The sequence below is a fragment of the Balaenoptera acutorostrata genome, chromosome 11, assembly GCF_949987535.1.
Source record: "Balaenoptera acutorostrata chromosome 11, mBalAcu1.1, whole genome shotgun sequence".
NCBI classification, from domain to species: domain Eukaryota; kingdom Metazoa; phylum Chordata; class Mammalia; order Artiodactyla; family Balaenopteridae; genus Balaenoptera; species Balaenoptera acutorostrata.
In genome coordinates this window covers 74,945,641-74,963,957 of record NC_080074.1, presented here as the reverse complement: position 1 = coordinate 74,963,957, position 18,317 = coordinate 74,945,641, and the positions used below count along the sequence as shown (strand labels likewise).

Sequence of the window (18,317 nt, the reverse complement as noted above, 5' to 3'; positions counted from 1 at the left end):
GCTGGAGAAAGGATATCAGATTGGGAGTTGGAAGATCTGGTTTAAGTCTTGCTATGTGACTTCCAGATAGTCATTTAACCTCCTCCCTGGACCTCAGTTTCCTCATTAAGTAAAATAAGATCATTTCTCAGCTCCTATTTAAATTTATGGTTTAAATTATAATTCTGTAGGTTTTACAACCCAAATCAGGACCAGGTATAGGAAAGATGGTTATGAGATGCTTGAGGAGGAGACCAGCAAAAGTGGTCTCCTCAATGAAAGAGTCTATGGCTTGTCTTTGGGTTCCTAGTACAGTGCGGACACATTGGAGTGTTTAGAGAATGAACGTTCTCTTGTTGACTGCCAGATGGAACACACTGGGTAGCAGATCTGAAATAAAGGGCTATGCTAGACATCATGAAGACATATTTGAAAGTCAAGCTATAAGCTAAATAGTACAGCAATTAAAGAACTGAATAGTATTTCTCAGTTCTGCTGAATCATTACAGAATATGGAAAAACATTACTAAAACTACTTTCTTAAAGTAGTTTTTAGGCCTATAAAGTAGTTTAGTAGGCCTATAAGTAACCATTTCAGTACTATCCACAGAAACATTTCTTGGGAAGACTCAAGGAAAACTACAGAGGAAAAATGCTGCTGAATTGGCCACTCCAAAGCATCTGCTCTTTGGAAGAGGAGCCATGAGAAAATAAAAGGGAAACAGAGGTAAACTATGAGACATTAGGAAAAATATGAAAGGGCTGACTTAAACCAAGACATAATTTGTTAGATTAAATCATCAGAAGCTATATAATTCTTAAGGAGTGGGACCTGCATAAATCAAATTCTTTCTTTAATAAAAATACAATTCCATTTACAAATATAAATAAATAAAATTACTTCATTTCAGTGTGGTTTACATTAAACACTTACTACAAGTTTATATATTTTTATGTCTTATACTTGATAAATAATCAGAAAATAATAATAGGTCATCTGGAATGAATAGCTGAGTGTTATAGTGAGAGAAAGGCACCATGTCTCTGTAGAGAGTGTAGGTCTGAAAGTCACTAAGTGATGCAGGCTGAATCCTTGAGCAGTTTCTTGAATTGTCTTGACCTTAGTTTCCTGATCTGACAGGGAAAATAAATTCTGCCTGGCTAAACTGCAAAGAATAGAAACAATGTATGTTATAGTCCTGTTAGAATTTTGGATGTTAGTTGCTCAAAAGAGTGATAGACAGCATTATTAAATTCTACTAAATGACTAAGGAAGAATAGTTGCTAGTAAGATCAGCATGACTAATAAATTGGTAATGTTTTCATCTAAAGGGTGATACTGACAAGCTAGCTCTTGGAGAATGTGGAATTTTGAGAAAAAAATGATAGGAGATGAAGTCCTGTGTTCTGAATACAGATAAACAAAATTGTGGACATAAGAAGAGAAATGGAATCTACAGTGGGGAGGGGCAAAGAAAGGATGGTAATCATGTTGATGATACAGAAAAAAATAAGTGCGGAGTGTAAAACATTTTAGACCAAATCAGGACACTAAACTCTAAAATATCTAATATAGTAAATATAGTCTGGCTTTATAAAATATAATATTGAGAAATATTCATCATCTTTCACAATTTAGGTGCAGTGGCATGATTAGAAGTAACAAATCAAATCTGTTAGCACTAAACTCATACAGTCAAAAACAATTAGATGGATTACGAAGATTCTTAAAGGCCATGAAGTTTCTTGTGTGTGAACCAGATTCCCAAAGCCAAATAACATTAAGGAAATTCTATTCCTTTTATAAAAATCTGAGTAATCTAAAGAAGGCAAATGTCAAAATTGCATACATGGGCTTCACTGGTGAGACCTGTGGTTAAGCCACAGAGGTGAGGTGTAGGCAGGCCTGGGAGGCTGTGACCTGCTCCATGTAATGGGCAAGTCAATTATGTAACTCACTTTCTTAATTATGCCCCCTTGGAATGAAAATGAAAAAAATGTCTGTAACAACTCTGTCAGGATTGTTAAAGAGTGCAGATATTCCTCAGCTTTATTCTAAAGGAAATAAATCTTATTAGAATCCTATATTAAATTTCAGATTAAAACAAATATTTAATTGAATCATATAAAATGAGGAATTAAAGACCAGGTTTGATTGAATTTCAGTACTTCAACACAGGAACTTTAATAATAATGCTCACCAAGGGATCTATTTAGTCACATGTCTTATAAATAAAGTGATATACTGGTGACATTTTAATGATAATTTTTAGTAATAAACATTACTGAATGGGGTCCAAGGCAGACCTTTCTAGGCAGTATAGTTTAGGAAGGAATCAAAACCTGAGGTCTCCAGAATGGCCGCCATCAAAAAGTCTACAAACAATAAATGCTGGAGAGGGTGTGGAGAAAAGGGAACACTCCTGCACTGTTGGTGGGAATGTAAATTGATACAGCCACTATGGAGAACAGTATGGAGGTTCCTTAAAAAACTAAAAATAGAACTATCATACGACCCAGCAATCCCACTACTGGGCATATACCCTGAGAAAACCATAATTCAAAAAACGTTATGTACCACAATGTGCATTGCAGCGCTATTTACAATAGCCAGGACATGGAAGCAACCTAAGTGTCCATTGACAGATGAATGGATAAAGAAGATGTGGCACATATATACAATGGAATATTACTCAGACATAAAAAGAAACGAAACTGAGTTATTTGTAGTGAGGTGGATAGACCTACAGTTTGTCAAACAGAGTTTAGTAAGTCAGAAAAAGAAAAACAAATACTGTATGCTAACACATATATATGGAATCTAAAAAAAAAAAAAAAAAAAGGTTCTGAAGAACGTAGGGGCAGGACAGGAATAAAGATGCAGATGTAGAGAATGGACTTGAGGACACGGGGAGGGGGAGGCGTAAACTGGGACGAAGTGAGAGAGTGGCATGGACATATATACACTACTAAATGTAGAATGGATGGCTGGTGGGATGCAGCTGCATAGCACAGGGAGATCAGCTCGGTGCTTTGTGATCACCTAGAGGGTTGGGATAGGGAGAATGGGAGGGAGACGTAAGAGGGAGTGGATATGGGGATATGTGTATACGTATGGCTGATTCACTTTGTTATACAGCAGAAGCTAACGCACCATTGTAGAGCAATTATACTTCAATAAAGATGTTGGAAAACAAACAAACAAACAAAAAATACTTGAGGTCTTATGAAACAATAAAAAAGGAAGTAAAAGAAGACATGAATATTTCCAGAGAAATACATCATTATGGTGCATATTTGTTAAATCAGGAATATAAACATATACCTTACATAAATCAGTAACCTATAGATTAAAATATAGAGCAATAAACAGAGAAAATCTAACCTGAGCTGAGATATTGTTCCACTAGTGAGGACCTAATGGACAGTGTGCTGACATGATAGAAGCTTGGCTTAATGCAAAGCAAAAAGCTTCTTCTAAGGAGATATTTTTGAAAGTAGCCTGGCTATGCCATATTTAAATTTTGTTTCTGTTGCCTCATGTTTTTCTGACAGAATGTATTCAAGGAAGAGGTGCTTTGCTATCAAAAGTCTTACCACATAGACTTTTATTATTTGGTCTACGACTTTCTATTAAAAAATGCTTTCTCAAGATATTAGTCTATATTTAGGTCTTCAAATATTTACGTGTTCTTAAGAATCAGAAAATATGGACAAATATTTATTGTGTTCATATTTATGCTGTTAGGAAGATAAGCTTACAAATTTATGTAAAACATTTTAATTGTCAAATGGGATAAGGCTGAATATACTAAATATATATCCAGTTTAAAATGCCAGTGCGTTCCCTTTCCAAGAAAATAAATATTTCTAAATGTCCCAAATGGTGATCGGCAGAGAGAGGAGTTTTATAAAGATAAAAAAAGCATTAGATAAATAGTTTTAAATAGAAGTAAATATCAATTCAGCATGTTCAGAAGAGAGGAGGAATAGACTTTTATAATGTTTCCTCATATTCACCATTCAGCCAAAAGTTCATCCGTGTATTTATTCATTTGACAAATACTTCTGAGTGCTTATTAAGTGAATAGGATGCCCTGGAGGGCACTGGGAATATAATGGTGAACAAAGCATAATCCTGGCCTAAGCGCAAGGGATTTATGGTCCAGTAGTGAGGGGTGGGGTAGGGGAGCTGACAAATAAACCTGTTCTTACAAAAAGGAATTATAAGTAGCCAGAACATGGGATGAGGTGAGATGAGGTGAGAGATGGGGGAGGGGATCAGAGAATGGTCTAAGCAATAGGCATTCAATATACAATCACAGAGGCTCATGAGAAGATTAGAATGAAAACCTCCTATTTCATCATTTAGAATCCAATCACAGCTATACACTCATACAATGAAGAAATCCTCTTGCTAAAAAGCCAAAATCATTTCATTTTAGCAAAGATAAACTTGAAGTAGCTTCCCAAAGTTTTTTCCTAACTCAGTCACTTCTCAAGATTGTTTTCTTCGAGTTACGGTCTCCACACATTTTCACTTGAACACTTCTGCCACATTTATAGTTTTGGCAGTGGTAAGCGCTGGTCTCAGTGGATCCTGAAATGCTTTGGCCTGAACAGCACAGATGATAGAGTGGAAGGCATAACTCATAGCACAACATTTGGGGGAGCTACTTTAACACTACTTCCACTCTTGGATACCACTCCATCCTGTTATGACACATCTTCAAGCATTAGCCCTAGACTCCTGCAGTTTTCTACCATTCTCTGTTTATGTTTTTTCATTAAACTAAAGGCCTTGTTGTTTAGATTTCCAACTGGGGAGATGGGTGGGAGATGTTTGGGTTTGAAGTGTAGGTGGGTGGGTGAAGGCTATAAGCAATACTGCTTAGGAAAGGAGAGTTCCTCTTATTTTTTCCCAGAAACATTTCCAAGGGCTGTGGGGAATAAGAAAGCCATATAGAGACATTTATAATAGCAAAAATATAACCATCTAATCTTTCAATCACAAATGATAGCATATCTAAAAATAGAGTAGGAAAATAAAAATGAAACTATAGCTGGAAAAAATATTCTCTTACCATAGTATGTAAGATACTCTGCTGTGTGTAAAAATGTCAATGAAACCAGAACATTGAAAATCCAATTTATTCCAGATGAACATGCATTTCCTGTACTTCTTGCCCAAAGGGGATATATTTCAGAATTCACAGTCCAAGGCATTGGTCCCATTCCTGAGAAATACAAAATGAATTTCAGTAAATGTAGTAAGAAATTTAAAAGCGTAGTTTTTCTCCTTTAAATAGAGACAATTTAATTAACATAACAATAATAACAACAAAGCCTTTGTTTACCAGGTGCGAAGAAAACAAGATATAAAATAAGGCCCAGAAGTGCAGTCCAGGAGTATGGAGTAGGGCAGAAATTGTAAGCCCAAAATACTTCTTCTGTTTTGAATTTGGTTTCATTTTCACACCTGAAAAATAATGCAATATAAATATTAACTTAGGGTTTTAGGGTATAGTTGCAGAAATTCAGTGTCATCATCTAGAAGGTATTTGGAAGTTCCTTAATGTCATTAAGGAAAAGAATCCAAGATGTTTCTCTTGAAAAATAATTTAAGATTTAAATAGGAGGATTAGATATGTAAGCTCACATAAAACTTTTTAGAGCTGAATATAATTCAAGAACAACAACACATTGTGCATTCAACTCAACAGCAAAAAAACAATCCGAATGAAAAATGGGCAGAGGATCTGAATAGACATTTTTCGAAATAATACATACAGATGGCCAACAAGCACATGAAAAGGTGCACAACATCACTATTCATCAGGTAAATGCAAATCAAAACCACAACGAGATATCGTCTAACATCTGTTAGAATGACTATCATCAAAAAGACAAGAAATAAAAAGTGTTGGTGAGGATGTGGAGAGAAGGGAACCCTCATGCATTGTTGGTGTGAATGTAAATTGGTGCAGCCACTATGGAAAACAGCGTGGAGCTTCTTCAAAAACTTAAAAATAGAACTACCATACGATCCAGCAATTCTACTTCTGGGTATTTTTCAGAAGTAAACAAAAACACTAACTTGAAAAAATATCTGCACTCCCATGTTCACAGCAGCATTATTTTCAATAGCCGAGACATGGAATCAACCTAAGTATCCATCAATGGATGAATGGATAAAAAAAAATGTGGTGTATATATATAGTATACACATATATATAGTATTCAGCCATTAAAAGATGGAAATCTTGCCATTTGAGACAACATGGATGGACCTTGAGGGCATTATGCTTAGTGAAATAAATCAGAAAAAGACAAATACTATATGATCTCACTTATATGTGTAATATTAAAAAAAACAAAAACAAAAAAGAGCTCATAGATACAGAGAACAGATTGGTGGTTGCCAGGGGTGAGGGGTAATGTGAGGTGAAAATGGGTCAAAAGGTACAAATTTCCAGTTATATAATAAATGAGTCATGAGGATGTAATATATGCCATGGTAGGTATAGTTAATAATACTGTATTGCATAAGAGAGTAGATCTTAAAAGTTATCATAAGAAATAAAATGTAAATATGTGTGGTGATGGATGTTAGCTAGACTTATTGTGTTGATTTCCCAATATATTCAAATATTGAATCATTGTGTTGTACACCTGAAAGTAATATAATGTTGTATATGTAAAAATATACCTAAAAAAAAAAAATTGTGTTTCATACCCATTTCATACGTCAGACATGATTTCCAGTTAGCCCTTGAAGGCTGCAGCAACAGTTTAAAACCATTGAGAGTAAGTAGGTTGTGGTAGAAAGCTTTAGATTTTGCAGTTAGGACACGATTCAAATTCCAGAACCAGATTTTTTTCATCTGTAAAATGGGGTATAATGCTTAACAGGTAATTTTAGGGATTAGAAGGGTCACCTGGAAAGGGGTGATAGGGGAACGTGGGCAGGGAGCAATGCTTATTTCTTATTCAAACTAACCCTTTACTTTCCTGTTGTGTGTACTTGCTTCTCTATCAGTCACTCCCTGCTGACTTTGCTTCCTAGTTCTACAGTGAAGCAAAGTCTCCTATTGTTCTAGACTGATTCTCAAGTTGAACTTCCAATTCTTTACCTTAATTGAAATCTGAATTGCACCTGAAGACATGATCAGCCTGAAAAACTTTCTTATCCTTTACTGTCATTTTTTTAGGCTATTGTTTTCTCTCTACCAACCTCTATTTTTGAACCTTGACATCTAAGCCCTGTTATTATTGCTGTGTTTATGACCTCCATCGTAACACCCCATCTGACTTGATGCCTGGTCAGTCATCTTCTCCATCCCTCTCATCCTCTGTCACATTCATTTATGTCTACTTCTGGCCTGTCTGATAACTTGGCTTCATAGTTCCTTATTTAACCTCTGAAACTGTGGAAAGGGCATTATAATTAGCTTGATTTGGGACTATTTTACTTCAAAATTTTACTGTTTTACTTCTCAAACTTAGAGCATTCCATTTCTGATTACAAGCACTTTATTTCTTCATTTCTGGTAGCTTGTTCCACACCCAAATTACAATCTTTAGATTCTACACTCCTCTCAGTATTCATTCACATCACTGCTTAGACCATGCCAATACTGTCTTCGCTGACCTCTAGAATCCATCTTTCATTCCTCCATGCTTGCCTGTCATTCTCACAGTTTCAGTTCCCAACCCTGAGCGGGACCATTAACTTCCTTTAATAACTGCTTTTCAGAAGCTGGACAAAATTATGAAACCATGCTGCTGAGTTCTATTAAAAGTTCATGCTATTTCTTCTCAGTTGGGTTCCTAATTATGCTTATTTTTATCCTTTATTGTCTTCTGTACTGAATTTTATGCTTATTTCAGAGTAGACATTGAATAAACTTTTTGTCAACTGTTGCCTCAATTAATTAAAATATTTCTTACTATCCTCTAGTCATGAAATCTTTCCCTCTCTTTCTGAGTATGAAGAACTTGCCTCCATCTTTAAGACAATTGAGGACTTTCAATTTGAATATGCTCAATTTTTCTCTACTGGACCTCTACTTTTCTATATTTTATTTTAGATTCTTCTCCTACCTAGAATGGTAACATGTCCCTTTCTAAGGTCTGCCCTTCCTATTAGTGGTCCTGCATCTCATTCTCCTTCTGTCTCCTCTGGGGTCATGTTCCATCAGTAGTCAATTCTCTTTATGCTATCTTTAGTTTCTTCCTACTTGAGCCTACTCTTCTGTTTACAACACAAAAAATTACTCCTATTAAAATCTTTCATCCCTCTCATATTACTACTACTAGCTCATCTGAAATTACAAAGAAGTTTATACTAGTGAGCTCTGTATCCTTACTATCCACTCTTTCCTACACAAGCCCATTTCCCCACCTACTCAGACACCTGCCCGATTCTTACTCAGTCTCTATTTTTTTCCGAATCTGCTCACCCCAGAATCGATGACCTCCTAATCCCCAAATGCACTTATCTTGCCTTAATTCTGAGGCTCTTTGATTACCCTGTGGTGGTTGATATTGCTGAAAACCCTCCTTCCTTCTCTTTCCCCTTTGCTTTTATATCTATATATCCATCTCAACTCTCTGATACATATGTCTTCATTGCTTTTTAAAATGCCTCTTCCTCCCCTCAGCCTCTAAACATAGGTGTTCTCTAAGGTTCTGGTTTGGAGCTTATACCCTCTCCCTTAATCATCTCATCTAATTTTAGGGACTTTTGATCTCCACATGGATGCTCCCTGACAGGGAGCCTAGCCTTGACCGTTTCCTCAAGCTCCATTTAATAGAATTTATATATCTGCTGAATATCCGTATCTAGATTTCCTGCTATGGCTACAATGGAATGCATTGTCTACTCCAGGAGGTAGAGTGAGGCTGTTCTGAGTTCAACTCATGACTCTACCACTTATAAGCTCATTCATTCAAAAATTTATATAAGGAACACTTTTTTATGTGTCAGACATTAGAGATAGAGCTATGAACAAAATAACCCTTTGCACTTATGGAAACGAGGGTTTAGTGGGCACAGGCACAGTCCTGTTTTCTGATCTGTAAAATAGGGGAAAGGACTATTTTCATAGGCTGTTGGCAACATTAAATGTGATTATGCGTGCTGAGTGCTTAGCACACTGCCTGGCATGTAGTGTATACACAATAAATATTACTTTAATAGTGCTTCTCACGACGTCTGTCTGAGTTGAAATGGAGCTGAAAATAGTTGAAATCTTGGAGTTATCGTCAATATTTTCTTATCCATCTCTCTTTAAATTCTCTATACTTTTAGGTGCAAGTAAAGAAGGGTGGCCACGACTATGAGCTCTGGGACTGCCATCCTACTTTCAAATCTAGGTTAGGACACTCAGATTTGAAGCTCATATGTATGTGATCTAGGCACTTAACTTTTAAAAGCCTGTATCCCCACCTGTGAAATAAGGATTTTCCTGGCACCTACGTCAAAGAGATATTTTGAGGCATATATGAGTTAATGTATGCAAAGAATTTCAAAAGAAATCATAATTATATTTCCTAGATGTAATTTCTTGAATCTAACTCTTCCTCTCTATGTGCATTCATACCACCCTAATTCAGACTCTTGAGTGTTTGTTTCACCAACTGTATCTGTCTGTGGCAGACTCTAGAGTAGACACTCTATGACCCATGTTTCCTAATGTTCACACTCTTGGATCAGCCTCTCCCCTTAAGTGTGGGGGTGACCTTTGACTTGTTGGTTAGAAACCAACAGAATATGGCAAAAGTGACAGGACACATGTGATTAAGATTACAGTGCTATTTAGCTGAAGTCTCTCACTCCCTTGCTGGCTTTCAAAAAGCAAGCTGCCACGTTACGGAATGCCAGTGTTGGAATGCTCACGGCAAGAACTGAGAGAAGTCTTTAGGAGCTGAGGGTAGCCTTTGGTTGACAGCTAGCAAGAAACTGAGTCCTTGATACAAAAGTTACTGAATCCTGCTAACAAAAACTAATCCTTTCCTAGTTGAGCCTCAGATGAAATCACAGCCCCAGTCAACACTTTGATTGTAGCCTTGTGAGACCCTAAGCAGAGGACCTAGCTAAGCTGTGCCTAGACTCCTGACGCACAGAAACTGATATCATAAATGTTGGTTGTTTTAAGCTGTTAAGTTTGTGGTAACATTGTTATGCAGCAATAGAAAACAAATACAGTTTCTGAATTATTTTTCCTGCTTCTAGCATTCCTTTCTTCAAACTACTACCCCATCAAGTTGAGCTCTTTAGAGCATTGTTCTTGCCACCTCATTGCTCAAAAACTCTCATCCTCCTTATTCCAAATGCCTATGAAATGGGGCCTGCAAAATTTGGCTGTAGCCTACCTTATCCGGTACTGTTGTATACAATCTCTTTCTCCAACTAAACTAAACTACTTATTTTCTGAACCTACCTTCCAGACCCAGCATCTTCTACGCATGCCATTTCCTCTAACTGAAAGCAAATTCTCACTCCTGATCTCCACCATCAAAATCTACCTCAGTCCTCAAGGCTAGTACAGATGCCACCCATTCACCTGTCTGAAATATTCTCTCCCTCCTCTCAATGCCTTTTCATTTTCCTCATCTATATTGTTATCACATAGTGCTCTGTATTATGCTGTCTGAATATACTCCCTCTTCTACTGTCCTGAGCTCTCATCCCAGGCAGCATAGCACAAAGGTTAAGGACACAGGGTCTAGAGTCAGGCTGCATGGTTTTGAATCTCAGTTCTGCCACGTACCCACTGTTTAACTTTGGGCAAGTTACTTAACCTCTTTGTACCTTGGTTTTCTAATCCGTAAAATGGGAGTCCCTAATAATAGACTTGTTACAAAGATTAATTGCTCAGCACAAAGAAAGCAAGTTATCTAAGTGTTTGCCAAAGAATAGTCATTTTTGTGTCTCCCTTCTAAAAATCTCAACCTCTAGTCCATAATAGTAGTCTGTATAGAGAAAAATGCTCATTGAATGATGAATGAAGCATACATTTGTTTAATAGTGAGTACTAAACAGCATTAGAAATCCCCTGATCAATAATCCTCCACCTTCACTTCCCACTAGTCAAATAGTCTTTTGGGTTGTGAACATCTTAAAATGAGAAAATAGGATAGAAAGTGGGAGAGGGGAGGGGAATGATGGGAGAAAGGGATGGAGGGGGAAGAAAGGGAAAAGACAGGCTGCTGTGCAGGGAAATGCTTACAAATAATCAAATCACTAAAATTCACTGAAAAATTCTATTTACTATTTACACTGATTATTATCAAAGTTCCTTGCATGATCGCTTGCTGGAACAATGGAAAGCAGGATATTTTCAGGTACACTCTGTGCTTGCTGTGATGTAGCTTTTAACCATCTGGACACACACATTTATATGCATAAAAGGCTAACGCCTCTTCATCCTCATGCTGATTTTAGGAAAGCACTGCAGGCATGGACCTGGCAGAGTTACATACCCAGCAATACGTAGACAGCTAATGACTAAGAATGTGACATCACACATGACCTTCAAAATATAAACTCTAGAAATTCCAACTAAAAAATAAAAAATGTATATTCCAAGTGTTATTGCAAAATACCCTCATGTTTTCCTGGCTTAGTGACTGCTGGTGGAAGAACACAATGCTCTGGGGAAAGAACAAAAATACTCTGACATCAGTGTGTGGGTTGGGATAAGAAAAAGTCATGCTCTCTGATAGGGCGCCTTCTCACCACATCCTAGAGCAAAACCAGAAAATAATTACAATAATGGCAGCTGTGCAGATAGTGCTGCAGCGGACAAAGCAGAAGAATCATATGCAAACAGGCAAAATAGGTCTCATTTTGGCAGAGTGAGAGAACTACTTTTTACTAGCAGACTAGACTAACACCTGATATGTAGACCAAAAAAATGATTAGTTCCCTGTTTCAGCCATGGAGCCCACAGTGCTTCCCTTAATAATGCGGCTAGAAATTAACAGCCTTCTTTGAAGGTAGAACAATCCTCCCTTGCCTACTCAACACCCACCCCAAAATCAGTTCATACATAGAGCTATTTCTGCCTATTTTTTGGTGTTACTTCTCCATCAGATCTCTAAAGAGTTTTGAACCAAAGAAATAACCAAAGGAACTAAGTGGTGCAATTGCTCTTGCCACAATTAACCATAAGGAACTTATTCTTTGCTTCCTACACAGGACATGCTTTTTGTTTTGTTTCTTTATTTACTATGATGGAATTATTTAAGTGCTTCATGTTCATGTATGGGGGATGGGTGAAAATACAACTTGTATTTATAGCACAAGACTTCTAATTTTATCTATCCAATCCTAATCATTGAGAAACCTACAGAACTTTGCCACCTTCCCAAAAGAGTTTATAAAAGACCTGGGGTTTTGGAGAAGGGAAGGGACAGGTTACTACGATTTGTGTGACACATCTACCATTCTTCTACTGGGTTTACTGCACATGCTTTACTTGTCAATTCATTACGTAGAAGTGTGAGTGAAGCATGATTTCATCTCCAATTCCTGATGCAGGACTGTGGTTTCTTTGAACAAGATCATTAAGCTATCACCTCAAAACCAAATGGATACTGCTAAGGGTTAAATTTAATAGTTCTTTATCTATAGGAATTTATGATCTGATTACACATTTATAGTCTGATGTTGGTGGTAGAGAGGTACTTAGAAAAGGATAGAGTATCTCCCCAGGAAAGGACACCTTCACTTTTGTCTGAGGAGAAATAAAGAAACACAATGCCAATCAATCAGAGGACTAGGATGATATAAATTTATAAATAACCCTAGCCATGAGAAATTTCAAATCAGCAAAGCAACCAGAAAAAGTTACTCTTACAAACGTGAATCATTACTACTCAGACAGTGTAATTTCTGTTCACTAGTATAATTCCTGTATAATAAACTAACATGAAATAAACTTATGTCAAGCATAAGTTGAACTGCAACATAGCATTTAAACTCTAACATATCTGTAGTTGAATAATTTTAGGAAAGTATGGCTCCCGAGCTTGCAGTATGCAGACCATGATGAACATCTTGGCCTTGGATAATTTTCTACTGTCAAGCCTTTTCCCCTGTTTTCATGTTTTACGTTTTTCCTGCAGAGGACTGTCACATAAAGGCAAGTTGAAAAAAATCACCTCTTTTGTTAATTACTATTATTTTCTGGTGAAAATAAAACCTTTAGAATTATTGAGATGATTAAACATGGACATCGGTAAATTTCAAAAGCACTAGAAATTTGGAACTAAAAGCCATTTTTATTGAATAATAAAGAATTAGGGCTTCCCTGGTGGCGCAGTGGTTGAGAATCTGCCTGCTAATGCAGGAGACACGGGTTCGAGCCCTGGTCTGGGAAGATCCCACATGCCGCGGAGCGGCTGGGCCCGTGAGCCACAGCTGCTGAGCCTGCGCGTCTGGAGCCTGTGCCCCGCAGCAGGAGGGGCCGCGATAGTGAAAGGCCCGCGCACCGCGATGAAGAGCGGTCCCCGCACCGCGATGAAGAGTGGCCCCCACTTGCCGCAACTAGAGAAAGCCCTCGCACGAACCGAAGACCCAGCACAGCCAAAAATAAATAAATAAATAAATAAAATAAATAAATTAAAAAAAAAAAAAAAGCAAAAACTTTAAAAAAAAAAAAAAAAAAGAATTAATAAAGTTTCATTTATATATAAATCACTGAATATAAACCATATACCAGTATGTTGGCTAGCTTATATGTCCTAAATATGTGAAAAAGATGGACAGAATATGAGTGGGCAAGCAAATGAAAATAATAATAATACTTAAAGCTGATGAAGATACAGTGGTATTGGTATAGTCTCTAATTCTGGTAAGAATTTAAGTTAGTATAACTTCTTCTTGGGATGAAATCTGGCAGTTTTATGTAAGAATATTCACACCCAAATATTCCTGACCCAAAGTTTCATTCCTAAAATTTATCCTTAGAAAATGATCTAAATGGAAAAATATTATATGCTGAAAGATATACTTTCACTGTACTTCTATTTATCACAAGCATAACATAGTTAAATAATTAGAAAAATTGCTGATATACTACAATGGAGGGTAGTTAAGTCAATTAAGGTACCAGAACTGAATAGAATAAAGGAGCCATTAAAATAATAATTATAAAGTAAGCTGGGCCAAGCCACAAAGGATGGTCTGGGTTTGAAGATTGGTCAAAATGTCTTAGATTTAACTTCAGTTACTTTCATTTTTGTATCAAACTGGCAAACAAACAGTACAATGGATGCACAATTAAGGACCCAAGTAAGAGGACATGGTCCCCTGTTGCCTGTCTGGCCCCTCCCAGACTTGTCTCTGAAGTTCTGTGCTCAATGTAGAGTAAAGAATCTGCCAAATCAGAGGAGCCCTGAACTCTGCCTTGGAGAGAGCTCACATTAGCATTCAGGGTTCAACTCCATTTCTGTGTAAGAAAAATTTTCCACTGTATTACTTAATAAGAAAATACTTCATTCTTTTTCTTACTGCATCATCACACCTACCTGGTCATGGTCTACTTTGTAAAGATTACCTGGGAACATGGAAAATGCCATGAAGTTGGCAGTATAGGGGACATCAAACTCAAAATATTATCTAGGATATAAGGTTATATGGGTAAGAGTAAATGGAAACATGGAAAATTGGGGGGAAAGTAAATCTATTAAGATGATGATTGTTTTCACTTTTGAATTTATAGTTGTGATAGTGTCACTCTGACAAGGTGGGAAAACCTTTAGTGACTCGTAGACAACTAATCTTGGGATTCTTCTTCCATTTTTTTTTCACTCTTAAAATTTTTCCCATAGTAAAGGCAGACATTAAAGTTATTAGCTATTCTTCTGCTTCGACTGGCACTGAAAGGAAGGGAAATCTTGCCTTTGAATTACATACCTTCTCCATCATGCTGTTACCCAAAAGGGTTCAAAAGCTTTGGTCTGCATATTTATATGCCATAGTCATCACTACACTGCTTCCCTTCTCAGGAGTCTCACAGGGCCTGCCTCTATCCACAGCTTAGGGGTCTCCCATGTGCAAATGGTAATGCTCTGTCCCACAAACTGCCTGCCTAGCTCTAACTATGTTTGACACCAAGGCTGTCAATAGCCTTGGCATAGGGTGGATGCTTTATACCAGAGAATGTTGAGAAACGATTTATATTTTCTCTCTCTCAGGAAGACAGAATATGAAATATCTGAAGAGGATAGAGCAATACAGAAGTGGAAAGACTCAGAGAGAGAAGAATAGGCAGAGGTCATAAGAAGGGTCATGTAGCTGATAGCCATGGGGGGCATGCAGAAGAGAGAGGCCAAGAGCAGACAGCTACCAGTCTGATGATTAGTATTCTAGATACCCATGAAGCAGGGCTGGGTAGAAGTTGAGACTTTTTTCTTTCTCATTTCCCCCCTTACTTTTCTATGCAACTTTACCATAAAACTTCCATTAACTGAGGAAATCAAGTGTGTCTCTGTTCTTCTCAACATGAGAAGTTCTAACAAGATAAAGGCTAAGTTCTATGATAGAGTACTGATCCTGACTCTAAATCTATAAAATTCCACAGGTCCTCAAAAGAGTGTACAGAGTGTATCACAATGGCCATACAGATCCATTCCTGCAACAAGGTTTTTTCAAACATCACAACATTTCCCCATGTAGTCACTGTGGGAGGTACTACACTTATTCTAATTATGCTGTATTATATTGCTCATATTTTCTAGAATTCCTTTGGGAATAATATTCAGAATCTGCTTCTTTGTCAGTCAAGAAAATCAACCTTATTTTTTTTTTCTTTTACTTTCTACTTCAGGCTCTCTTCCTTTCCTTTCCTTCCCTCTTTCTTTTATTTCTTGCTATCGTGAGGCAATCATGAGGAATTCTGAAGTACTGGGTGGAAAGAAGAGACTGAACCAATGGAGTGGAGGTAGGGAAACAGTGTAATGGAAATAACAGCAACAAACACAGAGAAAAAGTGCATTTGTGTGTTATGGGCTCTAGAACAGTGAGAAATGAGAGCGATGATGCTAAATGGGGTTTGCTGAAGGCATCCTTCTCCAATCATCAGTATATAAGCTGATAGCCACTTGTTGTGATATCTTAAATGATATTCATTACCTGGCACAATGTATACATTCGTCAAATAAATGAATGAAGAAAAGGCTTAATGTGTTCAATAGAGTTATTCTGCTGGTTACTACTGATTTAATAATTTAATAACAATTTAATAATCTTTTAATAATTAAAAACAAATTTTCAAATAAAAAATACTAAAGCAAGTAAAATTAGTAATACAATTTATATATTATATATATAAAGGGTTAGGATTGGTCCTCATGTGATTGTGCTGTGACAAGGATCTCAGGATGGGGAGTTATACCACCCCTCTCAAGTTTCAATCAGAGACTTGAGGTTTTTCCACACTGAAGGGTTCTCTCTCCTACCTGACTTCTTTTACTGCTCCCATTTTACTTGGGGACATTTCTCCAGTGAGGACACAGCACCTCTATCTTCCTTCTTCCTTCCCTGGGCTTCACAGGCCAGTACTCAGTACAACATTTTACACATAAGCAATGCTCAATTAATGTTTGTTAAATAAAACAATAAAAATAATTTAATCAGTTCCCATTAAGCTGGTCTTTGATCATCTGACACTCATTTCTTATATTGTAATTTAATTTCACCAATTAAATTACAATACTCTTTTACAATTATATTGTAAGCATTAGAGAAGACAGATATATTTGTCATTAAAATTTTTTAAATTCTAAGAAGGTTATTGCTACTTACTTAAAAGAGTTATTGCCTGTGGTAGTACATGTTTCCATACCATAGGCATTGCAAAATCCATCTGTATCATTTCAAACCACACCAAGACTCTGATCTGATTTTCTTTCCACTGCAAGAATGCTTGCACAGGATCCCTCACTTGTTTTTATTTGCAGGTGCATGGGAATGAATGTAGCTGATATTGCTGTAGGCTATCTTGATACAAACAATGGTATAATTTGTTCTTGGATTCTTTTCAATCCATGCTACAGCTGCCTTCCATCAAGTGTGAGTTCTATGGCTTCTTTATGAAAATTGTGCTCCCAACAGAAATGTCCTTGAATAACTGTAAATCTTCACTTGATGAAACTGACTAATATTTGTATAAAGTATTACACTATACAATACACCTTAATGTACATTAACTCATTTAATTCTCATAATAATCCAAAGCAATAGCACCATTCTTCCCATTTTGCATATGCTACAAGCCTTTTTAAAATACAGTGATTTTCCCAAGATTACACAGCAGAGGTAACAAAGATTTGAAATTCAGTGTTATCTGTTTCCTTCACCTTCAGCATAATCATCCCACCAGTTAACGTATATACGAAAACCTCTCTCTCGGGGTACTTAACTTTTTGTGGAATTTAAATGGAAAAAGAATTGAGATGAAAACTCTGCTTGAAATCTCCCCTAAGTCAGTGTTCTGCCTTAATGTCGGGAGTAAAGTCAGTCATTTAAACCTCTATCTAAAATGAGGAGAATAAAATGCTTCCTAAAGAGCATTAGGAATTAAAATAAGCAGCATCATGGCAAACCTGGGCCTCTGTGCCTTGTACATTCTCTTTTGACCCAGCATCCATTTTTTTCTCCAAAGCACAAAACAATAATTAGAAGAAAAAGAATGCTTATATAAGCTGGACACTAAAATATCATATAACAATCTCAATAACTGGCTAACTCATTTGAGGACAACACTACAAATGTATGACAAGGAAAACAGTCATTCTAATATTATAAGATGGCAGTATAGCAGTCTTTAAGTAATACATATTCTAAAACACAAAGCTACCTAATGACTTTGTCTGATACAGTTATAAGGAATTTAAAAAAAGTTTTCCCAGAAGTTTCTTGGAGGGTGATGAAAATACATATGGAATGTCTCAGCAATTACTTAAAAAGAAATAGTGCCATTAGTTATTGACATAAAAATTTTGTAAATAATGAGATGGAAAGTCAATATAATAAAACTGTAAGACAGTTTCACATTATTTTATCTCAAATTACTGCTAAAGTGAAAATGTAATAGCTTAACAAATTAAGCATTATAACTGCAATTGCCTGTTTTCTCACTTCCTGATTTGTAATAGAAATTTCTGAAACACCTTTTATCAGCAATGAAACAGAACTATAAAACAGAAAAGATGCGTCTCAATCGTTCTAAGCAAAGGATGGTTTTTCTACCATTTCGGTGAATACAGCTAAACAGGTCCATTGAAATCCACCATATCCTTCCTTCTGATCTGTTCCTGGCACTGGA

At 36.6% G+C, this 18,317-nt stretch overlaps 1 protein-coding gene across 2 annotated transcripts in view; it reads right to left on the bottom strand.

Annotated features, from left to right (window-relative positions):
• The window catches only part of SLC2A13 (solute carrier family 2 member 13), a 454,917-nt gene that overhangs the window by 14,017 nt on the left and 422,583 nt on the right, over positions 1–18,317 (bottom strand). For both annotated transcript variants that reach the window (XM_057557296.1, XM_057557295.1), the window contains exons 8-9: positions 5,337–5,458; positions 5,064–5,216 (exon numbers count right to left, since the gene is read on the bottom strand). In XM_057557296.1, the coding sequence (XP_057413279.1) occupies positions 5,064–5,216; positions 5,337–5,458 (275 nt within the window). The remainder of the gene's footprint in view (positions 1–5,063; positions 5,217–5,336; positions 5,459–18,317) is intronic.